Consider the following 17,211-nt stretch of genomic DNA (forward strand, 5'->3'; position numbering starts at 1 on the left):
GCTACTCTGAAACCTAAGAACTGGACTGTGTGTGTGTGTGGGGGGGGAGGGTAGGAGCAGTATAATAGGACAGGGAGCCAGTGGCGGGGTGGGGTTTGAGACTGGAAGCTGAGGGAATGAGGAGCTGGAAAGAGGGAGCTGGCACTGAAATGGCAAGGAGACTGAGATTGAGAGTGGGAAAAAGATTGCGACTGGTGGTGGGAGACTAGGACTGGGATAAGAAGCTCAGGAGTGGAGCCTGAGACTGGCTAGAGGAGGAGAATGGGACTGGGACAAGGAGCCACGGATGAGGAAGAGACAGGATTGGGTAGGTTGGAGGCAAAGGAGCAGAAGTGGTCAAGCTTGGGGAAATAAGAAAAATCTGTGCCCATTACAGCACACTCCTCTCCAGAGCCTGAAATGAAGCCCCCGATTCCTGTATCTCACCATTCCTCTGAAATCAGTAAATATCAATAAAATCCACTGGCAAAGTGGGTGCTAATTCAGACAGAGGATGAGAACAGGCTATTTGACTCAGTTAGCTCAAGTGGCAGAGGTCTGTGTGGTGGATCTAAAGATTCCAGCCTAATAATCACATTGAATCAAATGCAAAGGGAACAAGAAATGTGTATATAAATCTCCCCACTGTATTTTCCACTGAATGCATCCGATGAAGTGAGCTGTAGCTCACGAAAGCTTATGCTCAAATAAATTTGTTAGTCTCTAAGGTGCCAAAAGTACTCCAAGTGGATGTCAATATGTTACATGATGGAATTTCTGTTTTTTTCAGTTTGCTTATTTAAAAACCTAGAAAATTCCATACCAAAAACTACATTAAAACAACATGATTAATATTGCAAAGTCAAGCACGCAAAATTAGGAAATACCAGAATTAAGGTTCCCCTTGCAATCTTAATTCATTTCCCCATGTACACATGGACTATGATACAGGCTTCAATTACAAGCACAAATGCTATTTTTTCCATCAGACTCCTGCCTCATTCAGTGCATATGATGGACATGCTGTGGAGATAAATCAGCACTGTGTAATAAAGGAGGCTTTTGTCTGTAGGACCCCTGTCCGTTTGTTGTAGAAGATGGAAGGTGTGTAGTAAAAGAGACAGGGGACTTCAGGAAGAGAATTACAGTCTCATGGTTAAAACACTGATGTTGCCCTGGAGAATTCGATTCTTTCTCTACCTCTGTCACTAAGTTACTGTGTGATGCTAGGCAAGTCACTTACATCAAACTTTTCAGAGGTGGTCATTAGTTGTGTTCCTCCTTTTCTGGGTGCCTGACTTCCCACCCAGAAGTTTGAACTGCAAAGTGCTGAGCACTCACAGCTGCAACTGAAGTCCATGAGAACTGTGCTTTGAACGTATTAAGTGCTATATTATATTACATGCTCTGAGAAAAAAACAGGAGGTAAGTATCTCAAATTGGGTGCCAAAAATTAGTGGATACTTTTGACCTAAGTCTTTCTGCCTCAGTTCCCCACCTGTAAAGTGGGGATACCACCATCCTATCACAGGGGTGTTGTGAAGATAAATTAATGAATGTCTGGAAGCACTCAGATACTATAGCTGGGGTGGCCAAGCTTACTGACCCTCTGAGCCACATACGATAATCTTCAGAAGTTCGAGAGCCAGGCACAACTTCCAGGGCTTGGGGCTTCTGCCCTGTGGCAGGGTGGTGGGGCTAGAGACTTAGGCTGCCTGGGCTTGAGGCTTCAGCAAGAGTGGGGCTGAAGCCCCGATCTCTGGCAGGTGCCTCCCACAGGGCTGAAGCCCTGTGACCCACAACAGGGCAGAAGCCCTGAGCTCCCCCCTAAGTCTGGTAGGCAGAGAACGGGTGACATAGAGGGGCTCCGCAAGCTGCACTTTGACTGTAAAAGAGTAACATGGGTTTGGCCACCCCTGTACTATAGAAATGAGCGCCACAGAAAAGCCTATATGGAAAATAATAATTCTCTCTTCAGAGTAGGGTTTGAATAGTGTGCAATAAATAAGGCCTGGCCACACACTGAACAATAAGGATAAAACAAAATATTGTATAGCTGCCTATTAAATGAGCACTGTCCATTCTGTGCACAGGGATCTTGTTGAAAAAAATACAGTATGTAATCATTTAACTAGACCATCTTAATGCATACGCACAAGGGAGCCAAATTAAGGTTGCACAGGCATCTTAATTCTGGCACTTCCTAACTTTTGAGTGTTTGACTTTTTAACCTTAATAATGTTCTTTTAATGTAGTTTTTGTGTGTAATTATAGATCCATGTCTGTCTCTATATCTGTTATATATAGAGAGAGAGAGAGAGAGAAAGAGAGAGAGAGGTCTCATAGGTGAAAACAACATTTATGTATGCATTATTTCTAGGGCTTTCCCAACAAAATATATATCCTAAAAATAGATTAAGCACTTTATTAAAGGAATGCAATAAATAGGCTTTATTATTAGGGTATTAATGAATTATGGGTGCCACTGAAGTTAATGAGAGTTTTGCCACTGACTTCAGCAGAATCAAAATTAGACCCAGAAGTCCAGTTTTTCACTCTGTCCCATTATTACCATGATTCTTTATTAGAATCAAACCTAAGCTCCTTATCTTGTAAGTGGCTGCATGTGGGAGGATCCCTGCACCTGCACATTAAAGTCAATGGGGCTCCAGGAGGACATATAAGATTCTATGCATGCTGAATCACTTCACTTGTAGGCTTGGGGCCACAGGCACTGGAACTAGGGGTGCGGGGCTGATGCTGCCAGTGATTTCCATCATATAGGGTTTACAGTTTCGTTCAATGGCTCTCAGCACCCCCATTGTACAAATTGTTCCAGCACCCTGGCTTAACTCTAAAGAAAATTTTTGAAAAGAAATCCCTTGTCACTTTCATGAATCTTTAATTCATTGTGCCAATTTATTTTATGATGCACTGTCAAATTTTAAATAATATAACTTGAGAGTAATACTGCACTTTTGCCATTTAATATATCCAGAAAAGAGTTAGAGAAAATAATCATAGAATCATAGAATATCAGGGTTGGAAGGGACCTCAGGAGATCATCTAGTCCAACCCCCTGCTCAAAGCAGGACCAATCCCCAATTTTTGCCCCAGATCCCTAAATGGCCCCCTCAAGGATTGAACTCACAACCCTGGGTTTAGCAAGCCATTGCTCAAACCACTGAGCTATCCCTCCCCCCAATAATAATGAATAATGAAACTGTCAAAGCTGATAGACCTACAGTCTGACCAACAACATTGCTTTGTTTTGCTGGTAAGTACATCTCTCGCCTTATGTGTTTGGCCATGGCTTTATTTTTGCCAAGAAAAGCTTTGATCGTGCAAATGGATCTGCACTGGTACAGAGCTTTATTGACTTTAAATGGGGTTCTCTGTGATGCAGGGATATGCCTGGGTGGATCCATTTGTGGGACCTACCCTTGTCTTGACATGGAGGTTCTAAGCAGTTTAGTTAATTCATCAATGATCAAGAAATATATAATTAGTATTTACTTGCTCCTTTTCTCACATTCTACTCTTGGTAGTTAACAAAATAATACTATCAAGTTTTCGTAAGTAGCTATCAGTACACTTTACATATTTGGTCAGTATTATTATCCCCATTTTACATATACAGAGACGGGAAGTGACTTGACAAAATTTACCTAGCAGGTAGTGACAGAGTCCCACTCCAATACTTTTCTTACTATACCACAGTGTCTCCCAAGTAGCTATAATATAGCCCAGCAATACAATTCATTTGCTATACACAGAAAATCAGTTTTCTATATCTCTCAGATTTTGTGCAAATAAGTTCTATTGTGTTGTGTTTTCTCACACATTGTGCTTTAAAAACACCTTAATAAACTCAATAATAACTAAACAACATTATCTAACTTCTGTTCGTACTGATATTGTTTTATTCTTAATTATATCTTGAATAAAAAGTATCAATATTATATGACTCACAGTTGAAAAAGTACATATTTGGAAAGTCTGTATTTGGATTATAGCTCAAAGTACAATACAGCACTAACTATACAGGGATGTTATATATATAAATAAGTAATTATTACTATGAAGTGTTCTCCACCTTAAAATTATATTTAAAATGATCAGACTTTTCAATAGGTGTCCATGCCATACTAATAGGTATAACAACATTTATCAAGACTTCAAGCATGTCAGAATAGTAGAACATTTCCCAGTCACCTCACACTTAAAGTTTGCACAGCTGTCTGTTCTCCCATCATGCCCTCTGTTTGATGGAATGCAGGCCTTCCAAAATATGTGTGGACATTTCACCTAGCTATAAGCCCACAGAAGATATCCACCTTACTCCTAATTATGGTGGCAGTAGTTGTGATTCTAGAGGTAAGGTAGGGTTCAATTTAATGTAAGGCTAGGGTTAAAGACTTTATTCTGGATGACAGATACACTATATCTTCTCCAAATTTACAGCACTTAATCTCTGACTGAAGAGTGAATTTTATGGCTATTTTCAAGTAAGCTGTTAAGCAGTTAAAATTAATTAAAAATGATCCCTTAAAAATTTCTTTACAAAATTACGTTGAGTTTCAGAATCTTTCAGGCCTCTCCAATGGCTTGTTATTAATCCTTTAAATGCTCCATACAGTCAAATCTAATTGAAAAAACCTGGAAACAGGCACATTTGAAAACGTTTGTAATTAAGCAACTTCATTAATTACTGTTGTTTGAAACTTATTACAATCAGGGCCAATTCAATGGTTCATGTCATTCCTTTGTGTCACTGTGATATCAGAGACAACTCAATCATTCTTCACTATTCCTCACTCATTAATTTGCATGCTATAGTTCTACTGGTTAGAGTAAATCATTACGTAAGGGTGCTGTACCTAATGCTGGACCTAATGAGGGTCCAGAGCATTGATGCTCCTGTACTTCTGCAGCTGGTTGAGCAGATAAAAGGTAGGATACTCAAAATTAAGGTTTCCATGGCAGCTTTGCTTTTTGTGCAATTTTATTACTATTAATAAACATTTTTATACTGTTGTAAGTTTATATATCTCTTTAAAGATACAAGGAGAAATATGGAGATCCCTGGTCCATTTTTATACTGAGGCATATTATCACTGGAGTCAATGGGAGTTAGCTAAATATAGAATTAGTAAAATACGAGTAAAGACATTGGGACTTAGCTCAGAAATAAAATGTTTCCTGCCCCTTGAGTTTACAGACTGCTAGCAGCAAAATAAAGATAAAGATGATACAGAAGACTACATTTCTGGAATGACAGTCTGGAGATTACTAACGCTGAGGAACTGGTTAAAGAAGTGGATTAAGGAGGGGTTTGAAGGAATAGGATGGACAGCAAGAGCTTTCTTGGTGTAGGAGGTAGCATGACAGAGGGCTCACAACCTTCAAATGAAACTGGGTGGAGCTCAGGGAGTGGGGTGGCGTGGAGGAGTAGGAGGAAGCAGAAATGTAGGTGAGGACAAGATATAAAAGGCCTCATAGGTGACAACAATGTAGAAGATTTTCTAAGTGATCACGAAGTGCTAGAATATAGGATGCAATGATGGGATACAAGGAGGGAAGACTCTACCAGAGAGGAGGAAAAGGAAGATTTTTTCAGCAGAATTTTGTATAGATTGGAGGGACAGCTGGAACCAGGAGACTGGACAGTAAAAGCTTACTATTTACTTAATTAGTTAATTTAATTAGAGGGGTTTTTGTAGTCTTATCACAGTAGTATACAAATGCTTCATTAACTATGATGAACTTAATTTCACAATATATTGATGTAATAGAGAAGTAATCTAGGTGAGAGGTGACCAGGGAGTGTATAAAGGTTTAGCAGTGGAGACGATAAGTCGAGGGTAGATTCGGAAAAGAATGATAAGGAAGAAGTGCCAGGATTTAGGTATCTGATTAAGGCAAGCTTCCTTTCCTGAGAAGTGATGCTTTCCTAAATTAGTGACTCAGTGAGAGATTAGCATGTGGGGAGGAGGAGCGGTAAGAATTAAAGGTGAGATACTGAAAAGCACCTGTCTGATTTAAGAGCATAAATCCCATTGATTTTCAATTCTAAATCATGCATGTGCTTTTGGAAATTCCACTCTAAAAGATAACAACAAAATTACAGGCCTCAGAAACAAGGAGGAGAATGGAATAAAGGACGAGAAGGCCAGTGATTAGAAGAAAAAAAGGATATGTTCAAATTAGGAAAAATGGAGCTGGTGGCTGGACATTGCAGAAGAGATGTCAGAAATGCAAAAGTGCAAGAATGGTAGGAGTGGGGAGAGGTCTGGAGTAGACGCAGATTTAGGGATAATTAGCATTGGAAGTCAAAACCACAAGAGGAGTCATGGTGACAGAAAGAGGGAGGAGGAGATTGAAAACAGGTCACTGTGATCAGGTCTTGCACTATATGACCACAAACTGGGCATTGGTGTAAGTATTTTAGTCTATCCTTCCAATTTGTCAAAACTATACTATATTTTAATTCTCTCTAAAAAATCCCATCCACAATTTTGCATTACCTAGGCATCTAGAATGTTAATAGTCTTACATAAAAATGATCTACAAGCTTGGTTACTGTCCTATTTACTGCAAAATTCCTGACATTAATTAAAATATTAATTAGTATTGGACCCATACCTGAACTTTGCTTGACTATTTGACAATAAATCACTAATAATCACTGCTAAAGGTACACAGACTAATTAAGGCAATTGAGAAGATATACTGGTTACTTATTCGCCCTGTCTCTTAATACAAATATAAGGGGATAGGAAATGAAATTGAAAGACTGAATATTTAATAATCATAAATATTTTGTTTTTAACACAATATTTCATTTTGCTTTCAGAATTCTCTGCCACAAGATGTCACCAAGGGCAACACCTTCACAAAATTCAAAATGAATTGAACATTTATGTGGATAATGAGAACACCCAGAGTTATAATAGCAATGATTAAAAAACAAAAAATTAACAGCCAAGGGTTTTCAAAGGGATATAAACCCTCATATTTCGGAGCACAAGTCAAACTCTAACTAATAGGGTTGTGATGAAAATTTTTCCTGGGGGCAGGTTATCCAATAAATGACCACTTCAAAGTTTCCTGTACCTTCTTCTGAAGCAGCTAGTGCTGGCCAATGGCAGAGACAGGATACCGAAAAAACCAAATCACTAGTCCGATCCAACATGGCAGTTCTTATATCCCTATTCTTTCTGTTGATGTTTTAGCTTGTTGTAGTGCAGTGGCTCCATTTAATCCACAGCACTCAATTTTCTTTATGAGTATATTATGTGGCACCATATCAAATGCCTTACTAAAGTTGAGATATATTGTTCTACTGCATTTCCCTTATCCCCCCCCTGCCTGGGAAAGTACAGGGTAGAAAGAGAGAAATGAGTCATTGGGCTTCCTTGACCAGGAAAGGGAGGGATGGGGGAAGAGAACAGCTGAGAAATTGAGTGCCCTTCTCCAGTAGGAACTTTGCTAACAGTCTCATTTTGGCTGTCACCGTCTCAGATTTTAGTTCTGAGTTCTAGATCTCAATGAATTGCATCTCTGTCTTGAGGACACAGAGCTGCTTGGATTGCTCTATGTGCTGAGGAGGTTGTTCCTCATAGTTCTCATTGATCCTAATCAGAGCTCCTTTTCTTTGTGCCGCACTGCAGAGGTATAATGGGAGCACCAGCTACCTGCCCCACCTCACCCCTTCCAGGAGAAGAGTAGGAAAATATGAAAACATAGTGTGGGAAAGAAAGAAAGAAAGAAAGAAAGAAAGAAAGAAAGAAAGAAAGAAAGAAAGAAAGAAAGAAAGAAAGAAAGAAAGAAAGAGGGGATATAAGAGAGAAAGCGAAAATAAAAGGAAGAGAAAGATGGCTCACGGAAGCATGATGGCAAGCTGTGACGTGTAGCAGGAGTAAGTGAGGGAGGAGGGGCACAGAGTAAGGTAGGAAAGACAAGTTGAGAGAGATAGAGAGTTTTGCCTTTCTGAGTCCAAGACCCCGTGTTTCTGAATTCAATATACTATTCAGCTACAATAAATGTGACCATGGAACAGGGTACTCACTTGAGCCAGTGAAGGGTTGTGAATGAAGGATGGCAAATGGGGACAAGCAGAGAGACTCTAACTTGTATTTTTGTCTATATTGTAATTAACATCTCACACACACACACACACACACGCACACACGCACACAAAATCTTGGTTTTGTATGCCTTTAGTATGAATAGTCTTCTGAAATCTGTAAAAGAGACAGAAATACAAGGGCAACTACTCTGAATTACAATTCTCCCTGAGTTCCTGGGTTGTGCAAGGGAGGATGGAAGGGGAGAGGCCTACTACCACTCACAGCATACCCCACCCGTCTCACACACACCCCCAAACACAATACGGCTCTGCCAACCTTTTGTTCCTTCCTGTCCTCTTGTTTGTGTGGTGGTGGTGGTGGTGGTGTCTGTCCTCCCCTTTGCGCCCAATTCCCACTTTGGGAAAAAGTTACATGGCTGTCCAGGGGATGAAGGTGATACATGCCTCTCTCCCCCACCCCCTATGTTTACCAGGATGGTCACATAGGGTTAGGGTTACAACCTAGGCCACAATTGTTATATGTTGTATTATTTAATAAAATAGACACCCACTTTTCATCATTATAAGCGATTCGAGGTTTCTACATATATATTGTTCAAGATATGTTGCATTTATGAAGTTTTTTTAATTGAATTATAGATAAGATGCATTCATTATACATGTATTTGTTTATGAACAATTCATTCAAGTGTTCATTACAGGACTTTGTATCTCTGTACACTTACGAGCACAGTGGGCTCAACCCTACTTCCTTTCATCTCAGTGGGACTTTTGCCATTGATTTAACTTGGTGTAGGATTAGATGCAATGGTTTTTGTTTTTTTGTTTTTTTTTGCCCTTAGTGGATATTCTGACTGACTGTATTCCAGCTGTATCATCATTTCACCCTTTGTTTAAACGTTTTTTTAATTAGAGTAGCAAAATATAGATAAAAAAGTATTCCTTATGCTTTTATATCTACTTTTTTTTCTTTTAGAACATCAGTTTATTGGACTTTGGTTTAAGTTCATTTAAACTGAACAGTCAATATTTATGTCAATGGTAACAGTCTGATCAAAATTTCTAAAATCAGCAATTTTGATTTACTTTTTGTTGAAATCACCTATTTTACAATTATATGAACAATCTCAATGAACTCCACTAGTTATACAGTGCTACTGAACTATACAAATCTGCCTTAGTCTTTTAATATCCCTTACACTTCCTATGCAGTCTTTTCCCCCCCTTGAATTTCACTTATGCTTGAAAGTCACATTTTCCAAAATCTACATTTATACATCTAAAAGTATAAATAGCATATGGAATATAATATATTATACAACAGATGATTTCCCAATTTTCTTCAATTAGTTTTTACTATGCAAAGCAAAACTTGAAGCTTAAAAAGTTAATTTTTTATGATTTTTAATAATTAGAACATTTATTTCCAGTGTTGATTCCCTTGTTTATTTCTATGACATTTAAACAGTGATAAAGTTTTCCCAGAACTTTGGAAATACTATTTTCTATTAGAGTCCAACAGTCATCACTATCTCCATCCCAATTTAATAACTGAATTCATGGCATTTGTGCCTTGATTGGGACATATGTACTGGCATCCGGGTGGTTATAGAAATCAACTTTCCCTAAATATTTTTAATGAACTTTTATGGAAAAAAGACAAGAAATCAATTCTTTAGAAGTACAAAACTTTCCTTTCATAATTAAAGAGTTAGACAAAAATCTGTTTTTAGGAAATGAATGATCAAAGGATTTGGTATAGTTTACAGGAGAATCACAGGCTACAATTAAATAACAGACAAAAATTTAATGATGTTAATTTTTTGAAGTGATTTAGCATTTTTATATATAAATATGTAAAACATAAAGGGAAAGTTTCAGGTAAGAAAGAATCAAATATACATGTTACTAAACATTCCAATGGCTGGCATCCTATCCTGTCTATATGAGAATGCAGTTAGACAGGCAATTCCATCAACTCATTTTAAAGTGAATATTGAAAGAAACCACAACTTACTTGAAGATCTTGCTGAGTGTCTGTGTGGCTGATTATTTTTTTCTCTGTTCTGAGTCAAAGCACTTCCACTGATCATGGAAATAAGGTCTAAATCCGTGTCTTCTCTGCTTACAGGGCTTGCCTGGGAGCAGTGGGAGAGAATGTACACAATCATGAAACAAAATATGACATTTTCTGAATGCAGCTCACATTCCTCAAATAAACAAACAGACTCTGTCAAACAACCTTCTTCAAAATGATACCACAGTCCTTTATTGCTGCCTCGGCTGAACAAATGCACTATGTCAAAGCATTTTTGTAAATAAGAGCCGATCTTAAAATTGTGGTTTGCGATCTGAGTCAGTACAACAACAAAAGAAAACTTTTCAGTACAGTAATTTTGAAGAAAATCAATCTTGCAGACAGCTGATGAAACCTTAAACAGCTTAAGATCATTTACTGACCAGTCTATAATTTAAGTCATAGCTGAATGCCAGAAATGTCATATCAAATTATTTTCTGCAATATTTATGTTTTATCCAGGGCAAGTATCAATTCTATCAATCAAGCATGCAGTAAGTAATTTCATCTTTTAGCGGTTTGCTACTTAACCATGGCCATCAAAGAGTATTTAAATTATACTTTGAGTATTAAATTAATTATAATCTTCTGGCATGCAATGGTGGTACATAAGAACATAAGAATGGCCATACTGGGTCAGACCAAAGGTCCTCCAGCCCAGTATCCTGTCTACCGACAGTGGCCAATACCAGGTGCCCCAGAGGTAGTGAACCTAACAGGTAATGATCAAGTGATCTCTCTCCTGCCATCCTTCTCCACTCTTTGACAAACAGTGGCTAGGGACACCATTCCTTACCCATCCTGGCTAATAGCCATTAATGGACTTAACCTCCATGAATTTATCTAGTTCTCTTTTAAACCCTGTTATAGTCCTAGCCTTCACAACCTCCTCAGGCAAGGAGTTCCACAGGTTGACTGTGCCCTGAGTGAAGAAGAACTTTCTTTTATTTGTTTTAAACCTGCTGCCCATTAATTTCATTTGGTGGCCCCTAGTTCTTATATTATGAGAACAAGTAAATAACTTTTCCTTATTCACTTTCTCCATACCACTCACCACTCCATACCTCTATCATAAACCCACTTAGTCTCCTCTATTCCAAGCTGAAAAGTCCTAGCCTCTTTAATCTCTCCTCATATGGGATCCGTTCCAACCCCCTAATCATTATAGTTGCCCTTTTCTGAACCTTTTCTAAGGCCAGTACATGTTGGTGATGGACATGATATATTAACCTAAATACAATAACATACAATTCAAATGTTCTCTCATTTTAGCACTGGGTTCTTGATCTTGGCGGCTATGCAGCATGGCATAGAAACACGGACCTGGAAGATACCATAGTCCATAGATGACACTTTTAGGAGCTTGAACCTAAATAGAATCATAGAATATCAGGGCTGGAAGGGACCTCAGGAGGTCATCTAGTCCATGAGTTAATGAGAATTCGCTTAGGTAGAAGATCTGAGATATTAATCCAAGCAGAAGATATCCTGCAACACCTATGCTTAGGGACCTAGACAGTCCACTGTGCTTTTATTGTCAGTTCTCTTTCTAGTAGGAAGTGATATATTTCTAAAACAAAAGCAGATGAACAATATACATATTTTCAAATTTCAGAGTCCCCATTCCGGTGGGGAGTGGTAATCTGTCAAGATGCGTCTCCTCAATGAAAACAATGATAGGAAACAGGTTTCAGAGTAGCAGCCGTGTTAGTCTGTATTCGCAAAAAAAGAAAAGGAGTACTTGTGGCACCTTAGAGACTAACAAATTTATTTGAGCATAAGCTTTCGTGAGCTACAGCTCACTTCATCGGATGCATTTGGTGGAAAAAACAGAGGAGAGATTTATATACACACACACAGAGAACATGAAACAATGGGTTTATCATACACACTGTAAGGAGAGTGATCACTTAAGATAAGCCATCACCAACAGCAGGGGGGGAAGGAGGAAAACCTTTCATGGTGACAAGCAGGTAGGCTAATTCCAGCAGTTAACAAGAATATCAGAGGAACAGTGGGGGGTGGGGTGGGGGGGAGAAATACCATGGGGAAATAGTTTTACTTTGTGTAATGACTCATCCATTCCCAGTCTCTATTCAAGCCTAAGTTAATTGTATCCAGTTTGCAAATTAATTCCAATTCAGCAGTCTCTCGTTGGAGTCTGTTTTTGAAGCTTTTTTGTTGAAGTATAGCCACTCTTAGGTCTGTGATCGAGTAACCAGAGAGATTGAAGTGTTCTCCAACTGTTTTTGAATGTTATAATTCTTGACGTCTGATTTGTGTCCATTTATTCTTTTACGTAGAGACTGTCCAGTTTGGCCAATGTACATGGCAGGGGGCATTGCTGGCACATGATGGCATATATCACATTGGTAGATGCGCAGGTGAACGAGCCTCTGATAGTGTGGCTGATGTGATTAGGCCCTATGATGGTATCCCTGAATAGATATGTGGACAGAGTTGGCAACGGGCTTTGTTGCAAGGATAGGTTCCTGGGTTAGTGGTTCTGTTGTGTGGGGTGTGGTTGCTGGTGAGTATTTGCTTCAGATTGGGGGGCTGTCTGTAAGCAAGGACTGGTCTGTCTCCCAGATCTGAGAGAGCGATGGCTCGTCCTTCAGGATAGGTTGTAGATCCTTGATGATGCGTTTGAGAGGTTTTAGTTGGGGGCTGAAGGTGATGGCTAGTGGCGTTCTGTTTCTTTCTTTGTTGGGCCTGTCCTGTAGTAGGTGACTTCTGGGTACTCTTCTGGCTCTGTCAATCTGTTTCTTCACTTCAGCAGGTGGGTATTGTAGTTGTAGGAATGCATGATAGAGATCTTGTAGGTGTTTGTCTCTGTCTGAGGGGTTGGAGCAAATGCGGTTATATCGTAGCGCTTGGCTGTAGACAATGGATCGAGTGGTATGATCTGGATGAAAGCTAGAGGCATGTAGGTAGGAATAGCGGTCAGTAGGTTTCCGATATAGGGTGGTGTTTATGTGACCATCGCTTATTAGCACCGTAGTGTCCAGGAAGTGGATCTCTTGTGTGGACTGGTCCAGGCTGAGGTTGATGGTGGGATGGAAATTGTTGAAATCATGGTGGAATTCCTCAAGAGCTTCTTTTCCATGGGTCCAGATGATGAAGATGTCATCAATGTAGCGCAAGTAGAGTAGGGGCATTAGGGGACGAGAGCTGAGGAATGTGACAATGTATACCTTCAAATCAGCGGCACTGCGATGGGTACCCGCATGGCCCCACAGTATGCCAACATTTTTATGGCTGACTTAGAACAACGCTTCCTCAGCTCTCGTCCCCTAATTGCTGGCACATGATGGCATATATCACATTGGTAGATGCACAGGTGAACGAGCCTCTGATAGTGTGGCTGATGTGATTAGGCCCTACGATAGTGTCTCCTGAATAGATATGTGGACAGAGTTGGCAATGGGCTTTGTTGCAAGGATAGCTTCCTGGGTTAGTGTGTTTGTTGTGTGGGGTGTGGTTGCTGGTGAGTATTTACTTCAAGTTGGGGGGCTGTCTGTAAGCAAGGACTGGCCTGTCTCCCAAGATCTGTGAGAGTGATGGATCGTCCTTCAGAATAGGTTGTAGATTCTTGATAATGCGTTGGAGAGGTTTTAGTTGGGGGCTGAAGGTGATGGCTAGTGGCGTTCTGTTCTTTTCTTTGTTGGGCCTGTCCTGTAGTAGGTGACTTCTGGGTACTCTTCTGGCTCTGTCAATCCATTTCTTCACTTCAGCAGGTGGGTATTGTAGTTCTAAGAATGCATGACAGAGATCTTGTAGGTGTTTGTCTCTGTCTGAGGGGTTGGAGCAAATGCGGTTACATCGTAGAGGTTGGCTGTAGACAATGGATCATGTGGTGTGATCTGGATGAAAGCTAGAGGCATGTAGGTAGGAATAGCGGTCAGTAGGTTTCCGATATAGGGTGGTGTTTATGTGACCGTCGCTTATTAGCACCGTAGTGTCCAGGAAGTGGATCTCTTGTGTGGACTGGTCAAGGCTGAGGTTGATGGTGGGATGGAAATTGTTGAAATCATGGTGGAATTCCTCAAGGGCTTCTTTTCCATGGGTCCAGATGATGAAGATGTCATCATTCTAGCGCCAGTAGAGTAAGGGCATTAGGGGACGAGAGCTGAGGAAGTGTTGTTCTAAGTCAGCCATAAAAATGTTGGCATACTGTGGCGCCATGCGGGTACCCATTGCAGTGCCGCTGATTTGAAGGTATACATTGTCCCCAAACGTGAAACAGTTATGGGTAAGAACAAAGTCACAAAGTTCAGCCACCAGGTTAGCCTGGGTTATCGGGGATACTGTTCCTGATGGCTTGTAGTCCATCTTTGTTTGGAATGTTGGTGTAGAAGGCTTCTACATCCATGGTGGCTAGGATGATGTTTTTAGGAAGATCACCGATGGACTGTAGTTTCCTCAGGAAGTCAGTGGTGTTTCGAAGATAGCTGGGAGTGCTGGTAGCGTAGAGCCTGAGGAGGGAGTCTACATAGCCAGACAATGATAGGAAAGTAATAATTATTTCTTCTCTGAAGATACCCATTTTGATAGATTTCCATTCTGGAAGACTAAACTGCTGCAGATATGTCAAAGAAAAAGAACTGCAATAGGAAGTGTGAGACGATAAACACTGTGAACATAAATCTTGAACAGTAGCAATTTTATGCTACATTATTACTATATAAAAACACACATGGTCACACATGTACAAATGCATATACACATTTTGTCTCATTTGTGACAATATGTGTCAGCTTGTAGGGATCCTCAGCAGGAACTCAAAGTTATGCAGTGCAGAGAGAGAAAGGCTGTTGTACCATCCTTGGTGCTATCATGCCCAAGTCAGGTAAACTACGGCTCTAGATCCTCCCTCCTTCCTCTGTGGAGTCTAGCAGCCATGGTAATGCAAGATAGATTTCAATAGTCTTTGCATTCAAAACAGCACAAGAACTAAGATTTCTCACAGCCTTTGTGATGACTTTCTGAGAAATGAAGTCTGCTTCAGATAAAAGCTCAGGGACTTTTTTTACATTGATCTTGTGAAGAAGGTCTTCACTGCACCAGATGTGAGAAAAGGAATAACATGAAAAGGGATATTGACTAGTGAAGGTGGGACACCATCACCAACTTTGGAAGGAATTCAGGCTGTGTTGGGAGCACCATTTTGTCCTTGAAAAAAAACATTGTGTAAGATGGAGGTTTTAAAGGCAACCTGCAAAGGAAACGATAAAGGGAGGTGTCCTTTTTAGCTTGTTTACAATATGTAAAGGGGGCCTAAAATGCTATTTCAAAAGAGGGAGGGGCTCTACAATTAAAATTTTGGGTTTTAAGTAGATTCTATGGATGAGAGGAAAATTAGGAGACTTATGATATGACAAGTACCGAAAAAATAAAACCTAACCTGCTCAGGCTGGACACTATTGTGAGAAAAGTAATAGCATCTTATGTTAGAGAGACATAAAAGGGACAATAGTCATTGACTAGAGAGCAACCTGTAAGTATTAAATTCTTGACTTGAGCTGGACAGGTAAAAGGTATCATTGTAAAAAATGGCCATTGTAATCTCCATTCAAACTGCAACTAAATACTGACAGGTATCAGTGATGTGTAAAAGGAAATTTCAGAAGCCGGGTAAAACGATAGACAAGATTTAGAAAAGAGAAAGAAAATGAATACACCTCCATGTTAACAGAGTGCAAGCAATAGAGCTTGCATGAAATGGAATAAACCTGGCATTAACTCATTCTCTGAGAGACAGAGTGATTGGTATCCGAGTATCATGCTTTTTCATATCCTCATACCTCAATCTCCTTCTGTCAAATAAAGCTGCTGTTTTGCGGGATTTGTAGACTGTCTGCACCACATTGCCTTTGTGACCTTTAGCATTGCCAGATAAAAGAGGATTTACTTAAAGATGTAACTGGGGAAAAACACTAAAATACATCCCCCTCTCACCTCCGTCTCTGCAGTGCTATTAGGATTTTCTCCTTATCTGTGAAGTTGTGGAATCACAGTATAACAGCTCCTGGTCTTGGAGCTCCAGGAGATGAGGAATTAATGAGCAGTGAGTGGAGTCTATTTTCATGTAGTTACATTTCTATTCAAGATTTAAAACTTCAGAGAACCCCATGTTAGAGAAAGTTGTGGGATCAAGCCTTGGGATCCTCAACCCACAATGCACAAATTGTTCCTTTTATTTTTGTTCTCTCACTCTTCCAGACACCTCCCCCATTATTGCAATTTCTTGCTGGATCTGTTATAAACTCATCCTCTAGGGAAGGGCGGGCAATAATTTTGGTGGGGGGCCACTCCACGAATTTTGCTAAGTTGTCATGGGCCGTACATTTCTATGAATTTAATGTTGGGGTACAGGAGGGGGAAGGGCTCTGGGAGGGAGTTTGGTTCAGGAGAGGTCTCTGGGCTGGGGAGTGGATTGGGGTGCAGGAGTGGGTGCAGGGTCTGGGTGCGAGTTTGGGTGTATGACTGACTTTGGGCGGGGGATTGGGGTCCAGGAGGGGGTGTGAGGTGCAGGCTCTGGCTGGGAGGTGCTTACCACAGGCGGCTCCTGGCCAGCAGCATAGTGGGGTGTTCAGGCAGGCTGCCTTCATGCCATGGCCCCACACCACTGCCGGAAGTGGCCAGCTGCTGACACCGTGGCACGTCGCTGCGTGTCCCTAGTGGGGCGGGGGGGAGCAGGTCTCCATGCACTGCCCATGCCTGCAAGCACTGCCCCTGCAGCTCCCACTGGCTGGAAACCAATGTTTCAGTAATTTAAACAAGTATCCATTCTTGTCCACAAACAAACCTTTTGAGAATGTATCCCTCACTTGCAGACACATTTACACTGGATTTAATAAGGATTGCTGGCTTTATGACTATTAATATTTCTTACTATGCAGGCTAAAATAAAGATAAGAATAATCGCATCAAAAGATGGTCAATCAAAATATTAGCTTTTAAAAATTCATTACTACAGAACAAAGTTTCATCCAGCATCCAGAAGCAGCCTAACCCAAAGCCCACAGAAGTCAATGGAAATAGTCCCATTGATTTCAGTAGA

At 40.4% G+C, this 17,211-nt stretch overlaps 1 protein-coding gene across 4 annotated transcripts in view; it reads right to left on the reverse strand.

The window, feature by feature from the left end:
- The window catches only part of LRRIQ1 (leucine rich repeats and IQ motif containing 1), a 170,107-nt gene that overhangs the window by 8,169 nt on the left and 144,727 nt on the right, over positions 1-17,211 (reverse strand). For all 4 annotated transcript variants that reach the window (XM_043492630.1, XM_043492650.1, XM_043492639.1 and 1 more), the window contains one exon: positions 10,089-10,209. In XM_043492630.1, coding sequence (XP_043348565.1) covers positions 10,089-10,209 — 121 coding nt within the window. The remainder of the gene's footprint in view (positions 1-10,088; positions 10,210-17,211) is intronic.

The sequence above is a fragment of the Dermochelys coriacea genome, chromosome 1, assembly GCF_009764565.3.
Source record: "Dermochelys coriacea isolate rDerCor1 chromosome 1, rDerCor1.pri.v4, whole genome shotgun sequence".
In the NCBI taxonomy this organism is placed as follows: domain Eukaryota; kingdom Metazoa; phylum Chordata; order Testudines; family Dermochelyidae; genus Dermochelys; species Dermochelys coriacea.